At 43.5% G+C, this 20,713-nt stretch overlaps 1 protein-coding gene across 4 annotated transcripts; it reads left to right on the top strand.

Moving 5' to 3' along the window:
- Positions 1–10,295: 10,295 nt before the first annotated feature.
- Positions 10,296–19,739, top strand: pcdh18b (protocadherin 18b). 4 transcript variants are annotated; one of them, XM_071458009.1, is made up of 4 exons: positions 10,296–13,208; positions 13,706–13,794; positions 14,130–14,299; positions 18,625–19,739. In XM_071458009.1, exons 1-4 carry the CDS (start codon positions 10,707–10,709, stop codon positions 19,581–19,583), a joined length of 3,720 nt encoding a protein of 1,239 aa, XP_071314110.1. In that variant the 5' UTR covers positions 10,296–10,706; the 3' UTR covers positions 19,584–19,739. The 4 variants fall into 4 exon arrangements, with proteins under 4 accessions (XP_071314110.1, XP_071314112.1, XP_071314113.1 ...); XM_071458011.1 differs by having other exon boundaries at positions 10,348–13,208; positions 14,130–14,245; XM_071458012.1 differs by having other exon boundaries at positions 10,397–13,208; positions 13,739–13,794; positions 14,130–14,245.
- Positions 19,740–20,713: the final 974 nt, after the last annotated feature.

Raw genomic sequence — 20,713 nt, 5'->3', positions numbered from 1 at the left:
GTAATAATAAAATAATTAATACATTTTAAATATTATTATTAAATAATAATAAAACAATTAGATAATAATAATATATTTTAAAATAATAATTAAATATAAACTGAGATTGTGCTTTAACTGCAAAAGCACTGAAGGTGCAGCCTATAATGCTGACTTGGTTATTGTTTTCTGGCACAACCATGGATATATTAAAACATTTCAAAAGGGCTCTATAACAGGCGACTGACAGTTCTCTCCTTCACTCACACATCACTCTTATGTCTGACTGCTTTCTGGATGGCTATTCTTTTCTCATGATTTTCAAGTGTCAAGTTCAAATTTATACTAAACTACTGCACAATTACCTTCTGACATGATCATTAAACCATTTGCTGATTAGTTTGATGTGTATCTTTAAAGATGATGTGCACGTTTGTAGCTGTATGTAACCATTTAGTCAACAGTGGTTACATATAGTTTCAAGTTTCTTGGAAAATTTGCTTTCATATTCCATCTTTGTTCCTCTCCACTACTGGACAGACAAACAACCTGAGTGAGAGAATAAAAATGAATTTGAAAATTGTGAAAATTCGGTCAGGAGTACGGGATGAATTTAAAGTAATACATTTTATTTATTATTTATCTTTTTTTTCCTTTTTATTTAATAAATGGACAAACAAATGTTTGATATACCATATATCACACAACTGTTCAACGGCCAAACCCTTGCTTGAACAACTTACACAGGAATTTAATCTGCCAGCTCATGACTTTAAAAAGGGGTTAATGTATAAAGCACTACAACATGAATCTAATGATAATAATTGGGATGTCAAAGAGAGAAAGGGGAGTTATAGCAGAACTGCTATAACAACAGATGAAAAATGGGAGGAAATGTTCAAAGCAGGAGATAAACTACCACCCCAACATGAAGGGAGCTCGATAGGAAGGTGAAAATGATTCATTTTATAACTCATCACTTCCAAATATAGAAAAATATTTGAACCATGTTGGAGGCTGGATGTTGCGGATTGTTAGGGGACTTTGCACATATTTTTCAGATAGCTCAAAGATCTTGGATTTTTTTTCTGGATTTCTGTGCTCAAAAAGAGATCAAACAGATTTGTGCTGCACACAGCTCTACAAAAAAATAAGGTTTTACCCATTTGAAATAAAAAAAAAAGAATATCATAATCAGTGTATGGGAAATGAATGTGGTGCTTCAAATGAATTGTGGCAACTCCCTATATTGCACCTTTCCCTTTCTCTCACTTAGAAAGAAAAAAACTCTGGTAACAGGACAAAAAGCAAGGGAGTGAGGAAGAGTTGATTAGGAATGAAAACAGCCGCAGACAAGGGAGTGGGGGGTGGGGTGGGGGGGTGGGGGGGGGGTGCAGCAGTGGAGGGGCTGACCTTTAGGCAAGACTAATGAATACGGTGTCATGACTGATGACTGGGGCTTTCTCATGGAAATCAACACTGGAAAAGTAATTAGAAAGCTGTTTCATTAGCTTAAATACAGCTAGCCAAAGAGATGTTTCTGGTGCATCGCTCTTGTTCGCAGCCTACCCCAGCAGAGCATCCCGCCTGGGAGTATTGGATTTGTCTTCGTCTTAAGTTTTCATTAACAAACCCACTGGGATGAATGGAAGTAAGAAGAGCAAGAGTGGTGGGGAGAAGTGAGGGGAAACAGAGCACAGAACACATCAGATCATTAGGGTGTTTTCTCAAAGTTATTTTTATCCTGTGCAAGGCTCTGATTCAAATTAATAGATAAATTAATAATGTATGCCAGAACTCAGTGGTGTATGTAGAAGAGTAAGCTCACCAGAAAACCCCCCCTTACTTGTCTGACATTTCAGCTTTTTTATAATGCCAGTCATCATCATCATCTTCCCCACCCCCACCTTTTTGGCTTTTTCTTTTTTTTAACATATGTGTTGAGTTGCCTATGAATGATTCAGGAAGGAGAATGCCGCTAAGTGTTTGCAGCTCTTAATGTGAATCGGTGCCTGCTTTAAATGTCTCCTTCCTCATCAACACACAGATAATGGCCCTCAGTGCAGCGATGGCTCTGGCCCACATTTCAGCCATGTGAGATCACATAAAATCTGCACAGACACATACATACTGCAGGTGCCTGTCGCTGTGCCAAGTGGTTGCCTGCACACTTCCCCTAGTAGCTGGGAGTGGGTCTGTCTGGAGAACATGAGCTCAGTAGATGCTAGGAGACTCTTTAGCTGTCAGAAAATCTTGTTTATTTTTCATTTTTACGCCATAGCTCCACTCTAGGGCTTTCTCATCCCTCATACACTTTGGGAAACTTGTAACACCTGCACTTGTGCTTCTCCCCTGTCTATTTCTCTTAGCAGCTCAAACCAACTGTTGTATATACACTTACAGTTGTTTCTACAAGCCCGACTCTGTTGTGTTTTGGGAAAGAAAATGGCTTTTGCTGGTGCTGGCTGAGCGTGCACCACAAGAGACTCGCAGATTACGTTTGAGTGAAGAGATTTCTCTTTGATTATCTGACTTAGACCTGAATTTCCTTCAAAGCCCTGCACCTAATGGAGGTCAGACAAAGTGGAGGATCACGCCAAGGTCATTAGCTTGTTAAACACTGACGGCTCACCAGTTGAGGCCCCGTGCAGTTTCCTCCTCAGGCCCAACCTGGAATGTGTTTAGATAAAGCACATGGGTCTGAGAATCATTAGGACTGGCCTGGTTATGGGCTGTGTAATAAGTACACCCTGTAGTACCCCCTTCCCACTGGGCCACCATGATAAACACAACTACCGTTTCCACTGTCTGGACCTTTTAATTAAGGTCGTAAAACAAGATCCTGCAGTGATAACTAATATCGCTGAATTGCCTGCAATAGCGAGTTGCTGTGAAACCCTATAGAGAAGGCTGGTGTGTGTATGTGTGTGGGGCACTGGAGCAAGCAATTACTAACAAAGCTCCGGTGCACCAGAGCACTCACTGGGAAATGTGTTTGCCTGTAAAGTTTGTAAAGTAACAGCTAATGATGAGAAACAAATCTGATGACTAACCCCCACTTTACAGTCGATCTGCCGCTGATATAACAGCACTTAATCATTCACATGGAAAATATGATTATTATTGTACCAGCTTATTAGTCCTGCTGTAATGAATTAGGTGTTTGATAATTACATGTGTGCATTAAATAATCCATTCACAGTTTAATGACCAGTCGACTGCCTCTGCGATGCCACGCTTGATGAAGTATCAACAGTGAGGGGAGATCACAGACAGAAGAGCAGCTAAGTGAAGGAATTTTAGATGAAAGATGAAACTAAAGAAAAGCAGGTCTCGGGCCGTGCCTCGGAGCACTCCCAAATCCACATCACAACAGAGGGACAGTGTCTGCCCTGCTGTGAAAGCTGATCCAGGGGTCCATAAGAGTTTCCACGCAAATGGCCCCCAAAATTAGGAACACGTGGCGATTGAGTGAGAGAGATTCTACCCCCACACCAGAAAAGAAAAAGAGAGAGACAGAAAGAAAGGCCAGCGCCTGCCTCACATCTGTCAAGAGAAACAGAAAAGGAGAAGTGGGGGGCTGGTGGACGGCTGGGGGTAGTAAATCGTAGTCTAATGAATGAGCACTCCTGAAAATATGTCACCCATTGGACCTGCACATGGTAAACATTCAACTTGAGCCAGATAGGAGGTCTTTGTTTGCCCCCCCAACCGCCCACCCCTGACACTCTGGACGGGGCAGAAAATCTCCTTAGCTGCTGCTGTCGTCCCTCTATTGTCCTGCTGGCGTGCGTCAGCCTCCACACTCACAGTTTGAAAAAAGACAGCATTGTCTCTGGGAGCCTCGTGGTTTGTCTCCCAGGTTGTAAGTAAGATTTCAGCACAAATCCTAGTTAACCTGCTCTTCCTCCCTCATCTGGGGAGGAAGAAGGGAGGAGTTTGAAATGTAACCAAAAACACGCAAAAAGAGGGTGGCATCTGGCAGACAATCCCTGGAGCTACCCGTGTTACCTACCCGACCAAGACAAAAAGAAAGAGGTAAAATGAGGGGTGGAGTAGGATGAATAAAGGTGGGTTGACACAAAGAGGTAAGATCTGAAGGTTTAGAGGTTATTACACAGTGACAACAACTGGCTGGACACTGAGGTCCCAGTCCTAAGGTATAAAAAGAGGGCGTAGACCAGGAGAGGCTATTGTACAGCTTCAAAAAACATGGGCTCATGTATCAGGGCAGCAGATGCCGGACGTGTGTCCATCAGAAAGGAAGGCTGTGGCTCTGTCAGAGCATGAATGCATGGAAGGCCCTTCTGAAAAAGTGACTGTGATCGTCCTAAACAGGCCGCACTGTTTGTGCATGAAACATAAGACTATCTCCAGTCTCCTGAGGCAAGCCGGTGAAGTCAATTAGCCTTTGTGGCACAGAAAACCAGCCGGCAGAGTCCTCACAGATGGATACCTTTGTGCTGCTTGTCAGCACTGCTCTAATTTACAGAGCAGGGTCGATGACAACTTGCTGCTTGCAGAGTATTGATGAGACGTTCCTGATTTTTGAGTCTCATGAAAATTTCATGTGCGAAACAACTTCAAAAGGGGCCTATCTACCTACCTAATCTGTAACTCCAGAGCCAAGACTACAAATGTGCCTGTCAGTAAGTCCCTCTGAAGAAATGAAAAGCATTTTATTTTTTTCCTTTTCAGAGGGCAACTCATTCCTGCACATCTAGAGACCTTTTTTGCACTGTGTGGTTTCTTTGTGAGAGCTGCTCTTCAAGGTGAAATGGGACATCTGACACTTTTCAAAGCTCCGAGAAAGTCAACAAGGTAAATGGTGGCAGAGCACAGCAAATACCTAACAAGACAAGGGCCTTGTGTACAGCCCCGCAGACCCCATTACCAAGTCAAGGAGCTCCTTCAAAATGCCTCCAAATGTGAATGGAGTCCTGGGGGGCGGTTAACAAGACTGCACCCCAGGTAGAAGCAGAGGTTTTATGGATGGGCTGGCAAATCCCAGAGAGGAGTTGATCAGAGACAAGGGGAGAGCAAACAAGCTGCTCTGTGCCGAGAAAGGCTAACAGGCCTGACAGCATGAGCAGTGCTCCATGTGATGTAAACAGTGCAGTAATTACAAGCCAAGCTGCGTTTACATGAAGAGTCTTTGCTTTTCTTTGTTATGTGACATAGGCCTCTGGTGTCCTCTGCACACTTACATTTACAAGTACACATGAAAATGATGCTGATGTGGAGCCAGAGCTACACCAACAGTCCAAACTGCAACAATCACCCTGATGTGAAGTTGTTCTCTACAATTATGCATCAAAAAAATAGCAATGCTACAGTACATGTGTTATATCTACATACAGTATACTGCCGCATTATTGCCTGTTACTGCAAAAATATCCTTTTGCTGCCACTATTTTCTGTCTAATATCAGACTCATGGTAGTTGAAATGTTAAATGCATTGCACTGTTTTTCAGAATATTGGAAAATAAAGGAACATTTACACATGCATAGAAATAAATTAAATAAAAAGTTTAGAGTCGAAAAAAATCCAGTTTGAGAATATTTTTTTGATATGTCAGATATGACACATGCTCAAATAGTGAAGTGTTTAACACAATGAAACAAAGGTGGAAGAACACTGCTGTCTACAATATGACTGTGTCATGGAGCAGTTTGATTGGTTGTGTCATGGAGCATACTTTTGGTTGACCAAAAGTATGTGGACAGGAGGGTCTTTGTATTGCTGTGATTCTTGTGGATATCTACATGGTATCATGCTGAAACCAGCTTCTGTCAAACTAAAATGGAGCTTGATTCTAAAGCAGTGACACCAGAACGTGACGTGTAGCTATTAAAAACTGAACCAATGTTTAACAATTACCCTTTGAGAAATCCTGAAGAGACAAAGATAACGATCGGCTGCTTGCATGGTTGCAGATCTGTCTCCATTCTGTCACAACTTCACAAAAGAGAGAGAGAGCAACGTGGCTAAGTAATGCAGCAAGCAGCAAAAAAAGTACAGTGCAAGATTTCATCACAACATAACTCAGAAGCACAGTTCACATCACAGATTCAAAGAGAGAACTTTGTCAATTGGCTGGAATTTTCCTTTAAAGAAATACTCAAGCAATTTGAGAAAGAGGCTTGATCACATTCTTTATGAGAGTGAAATGACAAGATTGATATTGAGCTCAAGTCCATAAATGTGGACCTGGAGTAGAGGACATGGTTAGCAGATAGCTTAGGTAAAGACTGAAGTACACAAAGCCGTAACAGTCGTGACAGTGAGGTTGTTACGGTACCGTCGCTTCTGTACAGAGATTGATTTCAACATCTGAAATCAAAATCATTGACGATATCTGGCCACTCCACAGGTGGATGGACAAACTGCTTTTCGCCCAGAAATAGTCCCAGCATGGAAACAGCCCAAGCTACAGGTTCTAGTTTTGAAATTTCTGTATAAGCCTTTCTAACAATGTTGAACTCTTTATTTAAGAATAATAAGAATGATTTTCCCAGTTTGGTGAGGAAAGACTTGACTGGTCAGCACAGAGTTACACATCGACCTCTTACGACTCCAGGATGAACCCAGTATCAGTGCTGGACATCTCTTAGTCTGCATTCAGGCAGACCCTTGCTCTGCATTAAAACAACACTAGGGGCTAAGTGGGGGGTTTTGTTGCTTCGTGTATCAGTGAGACAGTGAAATACAATCCAGAGGAGGTGCACTTTGGGTGTGCATGCACACTTCATCACCGTGCATCAGCGGTGGTGGAATTTTCCTTTAATTTGTCACTATGCTTTAATATGCACTCAGTCAGACTTTATAATGTTCTGAGCAACAGCTGAACCAGCGATCAGCTGATGATGCATTAGTTTTTGGGCGTTATGTTGGGTCATCTCCGGCCAGGCATGGTGCATGAGGAAGGGCCTGACTCCCCTCTCTCTGAGCCCGTAGCTCTTCGGTGTCACGTGAGTGAACAGCATGGTAATGACATGTTGCCAGATGCTCGCGTGCCTTTACAATCCTACTGACCCCCCGGGACACATGCACAGACTCCCCTTCTGGCTGATGATGATAAAGACATTATAGATTTCTTCATACATGGATCAGAATGAATCTATAACTTTTGGTTTTAACCGGCTGTTTACTGCTATAAATACCACCGTCTGACTGTCATAGGACTTCTTCAACCTTTTCTTTACATTGGAAATTTAAAAATAATACACGGTGCAATAGAAACACAAGGGCCACATATATTCCATCACACATACACACACACACACACACACACACACACACACACACACACACACCCCACCATCACCACTGCTCCCTCCTGGTGCACACTGATTCTTTGGGAGGGAGGGGTGGGGGTGGTTTGGGAGGGCCCCCTGTGCCGCCCTCTCTCCACCTGCTAAGCTGCCTTTGTCATCAGGGTCTCCTGCTTCATTTCAATGACAAAGTTGCTCAGCCTGTCACCCTACACCCCCATACACACCCCCTCCAAACTCCTTTCAGTAATTTTATGGTCCCTGAGGGCAGAATCTCTGCATCCATGCTGCTCTTTCTTAGCTCACGAAGCTCACGAAAAACACAATATTTTCACAGAAAAACTCAAAACACTGGCATCAGTCCTCAGAATGTGCCATGACCTCAGTGTCCACAGCGATAGCTTCGCCCTGAAAGGTCAGTTTCCGCTGCAGGGAGTTTGCTCTGACTTAAGTGGCTATAGAAATGTGAAAAAAAATAACATTCCTAATTCACTGTCCAACTTTGATTAACTGATTAACTGATATAAAGACATTAAAGGCCTCCCAGTCCATGATCGACAGTCAAATGCTGTAAAGCTGCAGTATCAGACGCAGAGGGCTGGGGATTTATTGGCAACAGCATGTTATTGCATGAGAGAGGACACAGTTTTGAGTATTAGCAACATCCTGTGCTCCAGTTAGATGATTAAGGTAATATACAATTCTCTAAGATGGCTTTATGAATTTGTAAACATAAGTTCTTATGAAAATATTCTCAATATATTATGAAGAGTTTTAGAGTGGTCAGCCCAGTCACAGAACCACCAAACTCACTCACATCCAACAACAGGTCAAAAACCCATAAAATGAGCAACTTTAGAGTGTGGCGTGTGTGTATGCTTTGCCTTTGTTGGGTCATTCAGTATCAGTATGTGTATATATCATCTCGGGAGCCGATGTCCATGTGTTTGCTCTGAGACAGATGGCAGCGCGGAGAGCCTGTTCCCACGGGTCACACATTGGAATTTAAAATGCAGATAAAATCCATCACACAGACGCATCCCCTCAAAGATGCCGGCCGCAGATAATTTGCTCTGTTGAAACCAATCAGTGCAGTGATTATCAGATATGGTTTACACTCCAAAGGAAACTTATTGGCAGTATAAGCCAGTGCAGCGCGACTCATTACTTTCCAAATTTGGAGAAAAAATGGGATCTGGGGAACCTTCAAAATGGGCTTCTTTTGGCTTACTGGTGTTAGTGATGCGGTTATGTGGATGTTCTATAGAAACATATGCTGTGATGTGAACTTTTACAGATTTTACGGAGTGCGGTTTGGATTAATGCATTAATGCACGCTATGAAAAATACTTATCTTCCTCTTTGATCTTTGTGCATATTCCCTCCCCTTTTCTCCTCCACTGAATGTTATCAGCAGCCATGACACATCCATATAAAGCCAATCCAAAGTGCACTGACTGCCTCTGATTACTACTGAACTGTAAACTCATATGAGTCTGATATAGAAGTCAGTTTTTCTGCAGAAAAAGATGAGGAGGATATAAGACTTTATCTGACATGAGCTGCAGCTCATGGGTTGGGGGTTGGGGGAAACGTCAGAAACTGAATAGATGGTAATTGCAGGTTTGGGTTGTCTGAGGCCCTGGACAGATGGCTTAGTGCTGCTCCCATAAAGCTGCCTTGTCCAGTTGTTTGCTCACTGAGCGACACTTTTAGTTTGCAGGATGGTAATTTGGTCAGATCAGGAGATGTAGGTTTCCATGAAACATTATTATGCAGCAGGAGGAGGAGGGGGTTGATGAAAAGAGCACACGTGGGGGTCAGCTGGGTGGATGACAAAGCACCATTCCTCAACCCATGGTGCCTGTGAGAATGTGTTTTGTTGCAGCACAGTTTAATGGAAAGATTAAGAAATGTATGAGCCATTTGTTGCAAAGTGTACGTAACTGAGGGAGTCACGGTGGATCTTTGTAAAGATAAATGTGGAATATTTCATGTTATGGTTTGGTTTGGTTTGGTAAACTGACATGACAGAGTAAATGTTTTATTTGTCTCAACTGTCTGACACTTATTTAAGACAGAAAGTTACAGACATGTTGACTGTCTGGTCTATGACCAAGCACCTGGTCAACATGTTTTATTGTCAGGAGACAATTAATTAATTAATTGGTACAATATCCTGTTTTAATGAAGAAGCATTTCTGTCCTTTTTTGAGTCCTGTTCTCACAGAGACAGCAGAGATATTACATAGTTTGGGAAAATAGCACCCAACTCCCATCGCCTTTCACCCACATAGGGCATATTTTTCTTCAAACAAGTCAAGTCTCCAACTTAAATCTGAATAAACCTGCTCATGGGTCAGGCAGACACGTAGATAGGGATTTAGTGAAAGTATTACGTGCATTATTGTGAGCCCAGTGCGCACTAGGAGCAGAGAGGATATATTTGAGATGAAAGTCATAACATAAGCTGCAGAGGTAAATTCATGGCAATATTAGGATAATCATGTGATAAAAGGATGGAGCCCACTGTGGTTTTGCTTTTGGGTATCAGAGAATACGATGGTGTGATGAGGAATATTTGAAATAATTCTGGTTTGAAAGTGTGCGCCCAGGGGCCACAATCACCAGGGAGTGAGCTTGGCATCATTATTCTGAGTGTGGCGTTTTACGCACACATGACAAAGGACCGAAGTTGGCACACGTTGTGAATTGCAACCATAACAATGTAAGTCTGCCGGGGGTCAGTGTGTGGTTATGTTAAAAGTGGCAGAGCCCAGAATACTTCCTCCTCTGACCCATTGTTGTGACACACTTTTAATGCTGGGGTGTTCTCTGGTTTGGGGAGGGAGGTGGAGGAGAGAGAGAGACGGGGCGACCATCAATAGTCCCTCCTGTGCTGCTTAAAGGAGCCATTCCAGTGATTTAGGTGGAGAGGGGGTGAGGGAGTGGAAGATTGTTTTGTGTAGAAAAGAGACGCAGTTTGGGTGCTGGGCGGGCGGAGAGAGAGGGGCTGGAGCAACCGCAGAGCGGAGTGTATGGAGCAGGACGCACACACACACACTCTCTCTCACACTCGCTCCCCCTCACTCACTTCCTCTCACACACAGAGTGGGAGAGAGCTGCGCCTTTTCTTCGCCCAGACACACACGCTCAGTCACTGACGGAGGCGCACACGCAAGAGCCCGTGGATGTACGTGGATATATGCAAACGACGCGAGGAGCGCGCTGCGGTGTGATCGTGTTTTTATTTTCTTTGACTGAAGGACAGTTTAGTTACATATCAAGTTATTTATTTCTTTTTGCTGATAGTGAGCAGCAGCGGAGGATTCAACATGCCAGACTTCTGAGAAGACAGCTACCCCCTTAACCCCCCACCCCCACCCCCCCTCCACACGCACACACACACACACCGATTTTTTTCCTCTTTGGAAGTAACTGCCGATGGAAGATGGAGGCAAAAATGATCCAAATCAAGGGAAATACTTCCTTCACGGTTCCACTCAAACTCCTGCTTCTGGTCGTGCTGACGCTCGGCGCCACCGGTAAGACTTTGAGATATAAAGTTTACGAGGAGCAGAAAGTAGGTACGGTTATTGCACGCTTAAAGGAGGATGTAGCCGGGGTTCTATCCAAACTACCAAGTTCCTTGACCTTTCGGTTCCGCGCTATGCAACGAGGGAGTACGCCGTTCCTGTCTGTGCGGGAGGAGGACGGGGAGATCAGCATTGGCACCAAAATCGATCGTGAGAAGCTTTGTGAGAAAAACTTGAACTGCTCGATAGAATTCGATGTGGTCACACTCCCGACGGAGTACCTGCAGCTGTTCCATGTGGAGGTGGAAGTGCTGGATATTAACGACAACTCCCCGCACTTCTCCCGCGCCATTGTCCCCATAGAGATCTCCGAGAGCGCATCTGTGGGGACTCGCATCCCACTGGACGGCGCATCGGACGCGGACGTGGGAGAGAACTCTTTGCACACTTACTCCTTAACACCCAATAACTTCTTTAAGATTGAAGTGAAAACCAGGACGGACGGGGCCAAGTACGCAGAGCTGGTGGTGATAAGGGAGCTGGACCGGGAGGTTCAGTCCAGCTACCAGCTCCAGCTCACAGCCTCGGATAATGGCGTACCCGCCAAGTCTGGCTCCACTCTGCTCAAAATCAGCATTTCTGACTCCAACGACAACAGCCCAGCCTTTGATGAGCAGGCTTATATAATCAGTTTGCTGGAAAACTCTCCCCTTGGGACCCTAATCATTGATCTAAACGCCACAGATCCAGATGAAGGCACTAATGGGAAAATAGTCTACTCCTTCAGCAGTCACGTCTCGCCAAAGATCTTGGAAACATTTAAGATAAACCCAGAAAATGGCCACATTACTCTTATTAAAAAAGTGGACTATGAAACCACTGTGTCCTATGAGCTGGATGTTCAGGCTCAGGACTTAGGCCCTAACTCCATCCCTGGACTTTGCAAAATTGTGGTGAAGGTGGTGGATGTAAACGACAACAAACCAGAGATAAACATCAACCTGATGACGCCTGGCAAAGAGGAAGTGGCCTACATTTCAGAGGGGGCCCCTGTGGACACCTTCATAGCTCTGGTGCGTGTTGACGACAGCGATGCAGGTCTCAATGGTGAGGTGGTGTGCAGGCTGCATGGCCACGGACACTTCAGACTCCAGAAGACATATGAGAAGAACTACATGATCCTCACCAACATCTCGCTGGACAGGGAAAAGAGGTCAGAGTACAGTCTGACAGTCATAGCTGAGGACAGGGGCTCTCCCAGCCTCTCCACCATCAAACATTTCACTGTTCAGGTGCTGGATGAAAACGACAATCCCCCATGTTTCGAGAAGAGCCACTACGAGGTCTTTAAATCAGAGAACAACTCTCCTGGAGCCTACCTGATGACCGTGGTGGCCTCAGATCCAGATCTGGGCACCAACGGCCAGGTCACCTACACCATCATAGATGCCCTGGTCCAAGGGAGCCCAATCGCCACCTATGTCACCATTGACCCCTCTAATGGTGCCATTTATGCCTTACGCAGCTTTGACCATGAAGACATCAGTCGGATCGCCTTCACAGTTCAAGCACGTGATGGGGGAAACCCTGCACTGTCAGCAAACACCACTGTTCTTCTGACGGTTTTGGATGAAAATGACAACCCGCCCATCATCCACTCCCCCTCCCTCCAGAACCACACTGCTGAGCTTCCGGTGTGGAAGTATGCCTCGCCGGGTCAGCTGATCACTGCGCTTAAAGTCACCGACCGCGACGCTGGTGCCAATGGAGAGGTGAGCTGCGCCATTGTTGGCGGCAATGAGGATGGGCTGTTTGTGATGGATGCCCGGCGATGTGAGCTCAGAACCAATGCCAGCCTGGAGCAGGCTCCTCGGGATGTGATGGAGATCAGGATAGAAGTGCAGGACAGGGGCACCAGTCGGATGTCCACAGGGGCCCTTCTCAGGCTCTCCCTGCAGGAGAACATGGACATCCTCCCCCCTCTCTACCCCACCGGCTCCAGTCAAGCCTCGATGGATCTCTCCCTCATTGTCATCATCTCTCTGGGTGCCGTTTGCGCTCTACTACTTATTGTCATGGTGATGTTTGCCACTGCCCGCTGCAGCCGTGAGAAGAAAGACCCCAGACACAACTACAACTGCCGTGTGGCAGAGAGCAGCTACCAGAACCACCCCAAGAAGCCCTCCAGGCAGATCCACAAGGCAGACATCACCCTGGTCCCGACTGTCAATGGGACTCTGCCTGTGCGGGCACACCCACGCTCTCCCTCAGCCTCCCCAACACCTGAGAGGGGCACCCTTGGGAGCAGACAAAGCCATCATAGCCGCCAGTCACTCAACAGCCTGGTCACCATCTCCTCCAATCATGTGCCAGAGAATTTTGCCCTGGAGCTGGCTCATGCAACACCTCCGGTAGAGGTAAGACAATGAGATTTTGATTTCTTTCATGCTTATAGTACATTTTCTTCAAAACTACACTCTACTGAAGTAGTGTAATCACACAACTTAATTCAATAGATAAATAAATGATATATAAATATGTATGTCCAAAATCATGTACTATGTACTTGCACTTTGTTTTGTCTTATATTCAGTATTTGTTATGAGTTCATATTCCGTTACCTCCAGCCCTTTGTGCCATGTTTATGTTGACCATCGCATTCAGTAGCAAGTCACAAAGTCATGCCAACCCACCCCTCACTCCACCCCCACTCCCTACCTTCTCCCTCCACACACACACACACACACACACACACACACACACACACACACAACCTGTTACTACAATATCCCTCCACCCAACATTGTCTTGTGGCCTTGCTTGTTTGACTCCATTCATTTTCCCTTCTTCATTTTTTCCTTCTATTTTTGTCTTTTTATTTCTTTTTTGTCTTTTTTTTTTTTTGGGGTTGTAGCAAGTCTCACAGCTTCTGTCCATGCTCCATCAGGGCCAGTACCAGCCACGACCAAGCTTCAGAGGCAACAAATACACCCGGAGCTACAGGTAATGTAAATTCATACTTTTAAAGCCTTTGTTGTCAGACTTCAAATTAAGGGACCTTTTTGTACGTCTCTGTAATATCACAATAAAACATTTCCACATGATTATGTCATAATGCTGTCTGTACTTCCACAAAGCACATCCATATCCTGTATTTTTTGGTTTAGAGTCAAACTGTTTGCTCGTTTGCGCATGATTTTATGTAAAACCTTGTCTGCTCTCTGTGCTCCTTATTATCCATCTGTAGCATATTGTTCCCATAACCATCTGATAATATTGTCATTGATGAGCCAGCTGTGTATGAGAAATGTATCAAATCTCTGTGTTTTTCTGTGCAGATATGCCTTGAATGAGATGGATAAGTTTAGTCTGAAGGACAGTGGTCGTGGAGACAGTGAGGCTGGGGACAGCGACTACGAGCCTGGCAGGGAGTCCCCCATGGATAGGCTCCTTGGTGAGGGCTTTACTGAGATATATGCCCCTGATGGCCAGCACAGAACGCATGCAGGTACACCCCAGGCCCCCCATCCACCCCGCCGCACAACCCTCCTTTTGTATCCCATCATTCCTCTACTGTCTCCTTAGTATCTAGTCCTGAATCCAAATAAGTCTGATCAGTTTTTACAGTGTAGCAATTCACTAAATCTTTTGAAAAAAAACAACAAAAAACTTTATATTGATGATCAATTTTCTGTTGATTGACAAATTGACTAATTAACTAACCATTCAGTTCTAAAAGAGTCACAATTAACAGAATATGTATGTTCGGTGTAATTATTTATCCCATTCATGTCACTACCTATTGAATAAACACAGGTCATTCACCAACAAGGCTAAACTAAACTGGGCTAAACCTGAGTTTCTCACCACTGTGGTTTTAACCCCATCCATCCAATGAGCACAGGACTGTACCGATATCTTAGACTGACAAACTGATGTGCTTGATATACCCACCTCACTCTATTCACCTGCTGCCCATTAGAAAAACTGTGTCTGAGCAGTTTTGGTACACTGACTGTGTTCTGCATTGCAAGTTGTCTGCGTGCGCATTGGTCTTGGAGGTTTGTGAATGATACTGTTCATATGTCACCACTGAGCTTCACCTCACTGTCACTGAGTTCTTGATATCTCTCTGTAGATAGCTCGATTGATCCTCCATTCTCTCCACAGTTGAGTTAACAGGAAAGAACTCTGAGCACTCGTTGAACATTGATTGATCCTACTGACTTCGATATAGTCTTCTCACCTAGCATCAAATATCTGGCAGGTTTACAAACTGGAAGAGCTGGAATCACTTGGTCACACTCAGTCGTCGCTCTGTCTCTCAGCCTGTCGTATCTAATCTCACACAGGTTGCAAGCTGCTGCAGCTGTTTTTATCACATCATCCTTCTCTTCCCAGAGCTCCCACTTCTTTCCAGCCAGCTTCCCACACAGCCATCACTCGACACCGCATTTGAGCTACATCCCAATTAAAGTCGACCCAGACGGGAAGACAATCTCATCACTAACACCTCCTCCCTCCCTCCCTCCCTTTCTTATAGCTTTGTGCAGAAGCTGTGCTCGTTAGTCACTCTGCTTTTCCCACCTTCAAGCCTTCTCTTTCAGCCGTCCAAAATAAAGTCCTCATGCTCCTCTGATAAAAAGGAGGCATTTAATTGCCATGTGACAAGTAGTTGCTATGCAGTAGGCTTCGAGTCGCGCTCCCTGAAGAGCATAATTACAACTCAAAGCTCACCTTTCTGTCTGTATATGTTCGCCCCACCTCCTGCCCGTGTCCACTGCAGCATAGATGATTTCGAACAGCATTTAGTTGGTGCCCCGTCATTAAGGCTGGATGTGGCACCCCATGTTGCTCAGGGGGAGAAGGCGGTAGAAACTCTTTGTGGTTTGTCTAGATGCAGATCTCATATAAAAACGCTTAAAAAAATAACCCTTAAGAAAATAGTGTTTGATACAAACCTGGACCTCATGGTGGGGTTAGCCTAATTTAGCACAAACAGCCTGGCTCAAAGTTCAAAAATACACCTACTAACAGCTCTAGAGCTCATCTTGTATCTCATTGTTGAATTCATACACAAACAGCAATCTGCCATACAATATATTATAGTCATTATATATAACAGATAAGTACTGGGTGGATGGATAAAGTGCTGGTCATCAAGAAGTGTCACAGCAAGCTAACATGTTTATGACATTTTAAGGAAAATTCCCAGACTTGATCAGTGTGACCTCTGATCCACTGACTTTGTTTATTATAACCTGAACATTGGTTAAAAATATCATCACTGTCAAGCATGACCCTGTTTTGTTTTGCATAATGAATGAGGAGTTAACAGTGTTGACACATGCAGGCAGGGGTGAGGGAGGACATGTGCTGCACATGAAGGCTACTTGCTATTGCTTTGCTATTGAGTTGCATTAAGAGAAGTGTGGGATGCAGTTGTTTTGGATCTTGAGCCGAACCAAAAGTCTAGATAGCTCAGCGTCTGCCGTTTCCATTTTTAACCATTCCTGTTACAATTGCTCAAATGTGTAATTGTGTTTCAAGTGAAAGGGAACGTGGTCTCAGATTTGGGCCCCTATGTATGTCCTCACATTATTGTCCTCAGTCTAGTCTAGCGCTCACTGCCAGTACTCCTGGCCTTCCTTTCTGCTCGGTGGATAACAGCACTTCAACTGCTTCGTATCAGGAATAAAAGTAGAATTTGTTTTCTGATCAAATCCAATGAAATAAAAGCTCTGAAGTAAACAAACACATTATCAACAGCAAGCCATGTAGTCCCGAGTTCCAAATAAACCAGCCAGATAATTCACTGGGAAGTAAATCAGTCAGCTGAATTGACAATGCAGTCAGTCAGACAGGCAGGCTTTCAGCTAATGTTTGCCCGACACATTCTTTTTTTTTTTTCATTTTTGCACACAAATCAGTTGGGTTAAATCTTTCATTTTTACCCTTTCATCAGCAGGGCACCCAATCTGCTGCTGCCCCCACACTGGTTTTTTCCCTCCAGTACATCCAAATGCACATTTCATCTGCTCTAAGATGTATTATAAATGTTCCTTTCATGTTAATGAGGGGATAATGAAGTCCCTCAATAGCTTGGCTGAAAAGCACTGCACTCCTTTAATGAGGGCTTTAAGTTGGCATATTTGATTTGTCTAATTTATTCTTCAGAGATTTCCTATTTGAAGATTTAATATTGAAAAGGGGGACTTGAAAGGGAAAAATGCAGGGCTTTTAGAGGAGGAGTTATTTTGAATGGGTAATAAGCATTGATCGGCCTTGCTGAATTGTCTGTGGTAAATACATTGGAAGGTAGCAGGCAGTGCTCCTGCAGAGAGCCTTTCAGACTAATTAGGGCAGTTTTCCTGTGCGTTTCCATAAACAGTGCAGCAAAAACACCTGAGGAAAGGCAGGCTGTGAGGAATCTTCTTCACATCTCTTTGATTAAATTTTTGGTGGTTTGGTTCACACATGAAAAAAACGGGATCTTGAGTGTTACTGGAGATAAGTTCTCCAGTCTCTATTTAATTTTTCAATATAGAAATTGGTTTATTTCGATTTATATTATTGAGCCTTTAATTGTATTGGTTTCTTTTACCTACCTCATTGTTTTTGAATTTGATTTATGTCAAGTGCCTGCTCTAACACTAATGTAAAGTCAGACTACTCAATCTATCTAGTATCTTTTTATTAATGCCGACTTTCTATTCTGGTCTTTACTTGGTGATGTATGAGGTAATATTTACTAGTACTAGATTTTAGAGATCAATTATCAGCTGAGTAGCTGTTATGAATGGCTGTTGTATGTTATTGCAGTGCATAACCAATAGAGGGCTCCTGTGCTGTTTGCATAGTACATAGTAGTACATCTGTCCTGAATAGATGGTTACACAGTCAGAGGGTCAGCACTTTTGGTTGAAAAAGTATGATATTTTTTCTAAGAACAAGTATTGTACCTTACATTGGTTCCTAATGGCTATGATATTTTGTTCATGTGTGCTGCTGTTTGGAGGCTGATGCCTCTGTGTCACTGCGGTCAGAGTGTTTTTGTTGGGCAGTAGGGCATGTTGTAGACAGTGAAACACTTGTGTAGACTCACATTTAGACATGCACCTCCATTGCACATACAGCACTTACAACAATACAGTACTTACTTACAACACACAACAGCCAGCTAAGTACAGCCTAATTTCCTAATTAACACAGTATAAATTGAGCTGAAACAGTTAGGTGAGTAATCAATGAGTTGATCAACAGAAAATGATTTGGCAACAATTTTGATAATGGATCAATTGTTTCAGTCATTTAATCAAATAAAAATGACAAACATTCCCTGGTTCCAGCTTCTCAAATGTGAAGATTTTGTTTTTGAGTTCTGTGTTTTACATAGATGAAAGTTAAAAAAACTAGACATTTGAGGAGGTCCGTTAGGCTCTTGGAACATGTAGCGTTCTGACTTTTTATAGACTTAACAAGAAATTGACAAAAAAATGAAAATGAAATGAAAATGATCATTTGTTACAGCCTAAAGTGTAAATTCTATACAATGAGTAGGCCTGGGTAGAGATGTCAGTATCTGATCCTGGTGTCAAGTGGTCACACCTGAACAAAATAAAGTTGGTAGTATTATGATTGAAGTCAGGAATTGGTCCAGATATTCAATGCCACATTTCAGTACTGCATAGTTTTTAATACTCAGTGCTACAGACACATTTCAGTTGGTATTAAAAGGGAATTGAGGTTTTAACCCCATTTCTGATTATATGTGATTATATGTGAAGCACAGTATTTCTGATTACTCATGAGTGTTTCTGTCTTTGTGTCCAGCTATGAGGCTCTGTACAGAGGAGTGTCGTGTTTTAGGTCACTCGGATCAGTGCTGGATGCCCCCCCTGGCCTCCCCGGCCTCATCTTCCTCCGATTACCGCAGCAACCTCTACATCCCAGGGGAAGAAGCCCACCAAGCTGCTGACGTTACAAAGGAAAAGACCCCACAACCCTGCACTGACACTGCTACTGTACGTAACCAGAGTTTCTCCACCTTCGGCAAGGACCCGGGTGGTGAGGATGGTGGAGAAGAGGAGGGAGAAGAGGATGGCGAGGGTGAAGACAGAGATGAGGACCTGTGCGGGACCACGTCACTGTTGTCAGAGATGAGCAATGTGTTCCAAAGGTTGCTACCCCAGGGTCTGGACTCCTATCTCCAAGTCAACGAGAACCAGAAAGGGACTAGTCTGAGTGGTGTGGGTGTACCCATGACTGGATCTTTAGATCGCAGGAGGGGCCATCTACCTGGCAAGCCTAGTCCCTCCATCCACCAGCAGGGTGTGGCAGCCTGGGCTGCCAACACCCACTTCCAGAACCCGGGAAGCAACATTGGCGCATCTGGCCACCACCAGGGCGGCAGCTACCACACCCTGAAACCCAGCACCAAGCTTGGCTCCCAGAGCAACAGCCACAAGGGCCTGCAGGCCCCCAAAAACAGCCCGCAGAACAGTGGCCACACAACTAAATCCCACAGTAGCCCCCTGCTCACAGCGCTGGTTGGCCCCACTCTGATGCAGCCTTCCCCAGCCCCTGTGGCAGTACCAGTACCGCTCCCTGGGTCCTCCTCTAAGTGGTTGCCTGCCATGGAGGAGATCCCAGAGAATTACGAGGAGGACGATTTTGACTCCGTGCTTAGCCACCTTCAGGGCAAACGCAGTGACAGCCGGCACGAGCTCGTGGATGCCAGCGAACTGGTGGCTGAGATCAACAAACTCTTACAGGATGTCCGGCAGAGCTAGACTTCCTGTTTTTTATCCTCTATATTTATTCACCACGGACTGCTTCCTTTTACTTTCAAAATAAAAGTGAGGGACTGTGGGTGGCAAAAAAAGGACAGAAAAGTAACTGAAATGAGAAACAAAGACAAAAAAATAGAAAATAAAGGAAGAAAAAAATGCTGTCGTTAAAGTTGCATTTCTAATATAATAATTGTGTTTTGTGAATGCTAAATATCCAAAAAAAAATGTTTGTAATTGCCGGTTTGGTACACAATGTACACTATGTGACTGTATTTATCTTTGTATTTTAAAAATACATTTGTATACTTATATTTATAAAAAAAAAAGTGTATATAAAACTTAATAAGAAGTCTATTTTTATATTTTGAATGCATGTTGAGTACAAAAGCATTGAATCTTTGACATGCGATTGACATTCTACTATTTAAATTGTCTTTTGTATTGTGATTTTCTTATTTGTCACTGATATGTATACATGAATATGTTAATGAATTAATGGTCACTTGTCTTTGTGAGGGTAAACAAATAAAAATAATAATACACAAACATTATTCAGTCTGTGTGTATTCAGTCTCTTATATTAGAGTTTTTCTGTGATAGTGCTGTGATTCTTTGTAACTATGAATGAATACTGTGTAACCATTTAATGAATTAGTGATTAACAGAAAATTAATCAATAACAATTTAGATAATCGGTTAATTGTTTCCCACATTTCTCAAGCAATGCGAATGTTCTCTGGGTCTGTCTATAAATATCAGGGTTTACATATTTCTCTGTTCTTTCTTTATAAACTGAATATCTTTGGACTGTTGGTCCATAAAAGAAGTGAACATGTCACTTGTAATGGCCAAATTTTCAAATTTTCAAACGATGTGATATATTAATTGAAAGGACAAAAACTAATGGATTAATAATAATACTCATTAGCTGCAATGCCACTTTTGTTGATTGGAAATCAGTCACTGTAGCATAGATTGTGATGTCCACTGTAAACTCATAAAGAATTAAAAGGTTTAAAAGTCTATGAATACATTGTGAATGAAAGGCACACGCTTTACCCCTCACTACACCTATCAGGAGTCTTCATCTTCACATTAGCAAAATTTGGTTCTTGTCAATGTTTTAAATT

Source organism: Trachinotus anak, unplaced genomic scaffold (genome assembly GCF_046630095.1).
Source record: "Trachinotus anak isolate AG129_WGS33_773 ecotype Australia unplaced genomic scaffold, CSIRO_AGI_Tana_v1 ptg000021l, whole genome shotgun sequence".
Classification (NCBI taxonomy): domain Eukaryota; kingdom Metazoa; phylum Chordata; class Actinopteri; order Carangiformes; family Carangidae; genus Trachinotus; species Trachinotus anak.
The sequence above is the reverse complement of the archived record's forward strand: the minus strand, read 5'-3'. Positions and strand labels throughout refer to the sequence as shown.

Excerpts from the sequence above, each read along its gene's own strand:
- pcdh18b (XM_071458009.1), top strand. The coding sequence starts at position 10,707 with ATGGAGGCAAAAATGATCCAAATCAAGGGAAATACTTCCTTCACGGTT. Across the intron at positions 13,209-13,705 it reads ATGCAACACCTCCGGTAGAG|CAAGTCTCACAGCTTCTGTC; the intron begins GTAAGACAATGA and ends TTGGGGTTGTAG. Across the intron at positions 13,795-14,129 it reads AAATACACCCGGAGCTACAG|ATATGCCTTGAATGAGATGG; the intron begins GTAATGTAAATT and ends TTTTCTGTGCAG.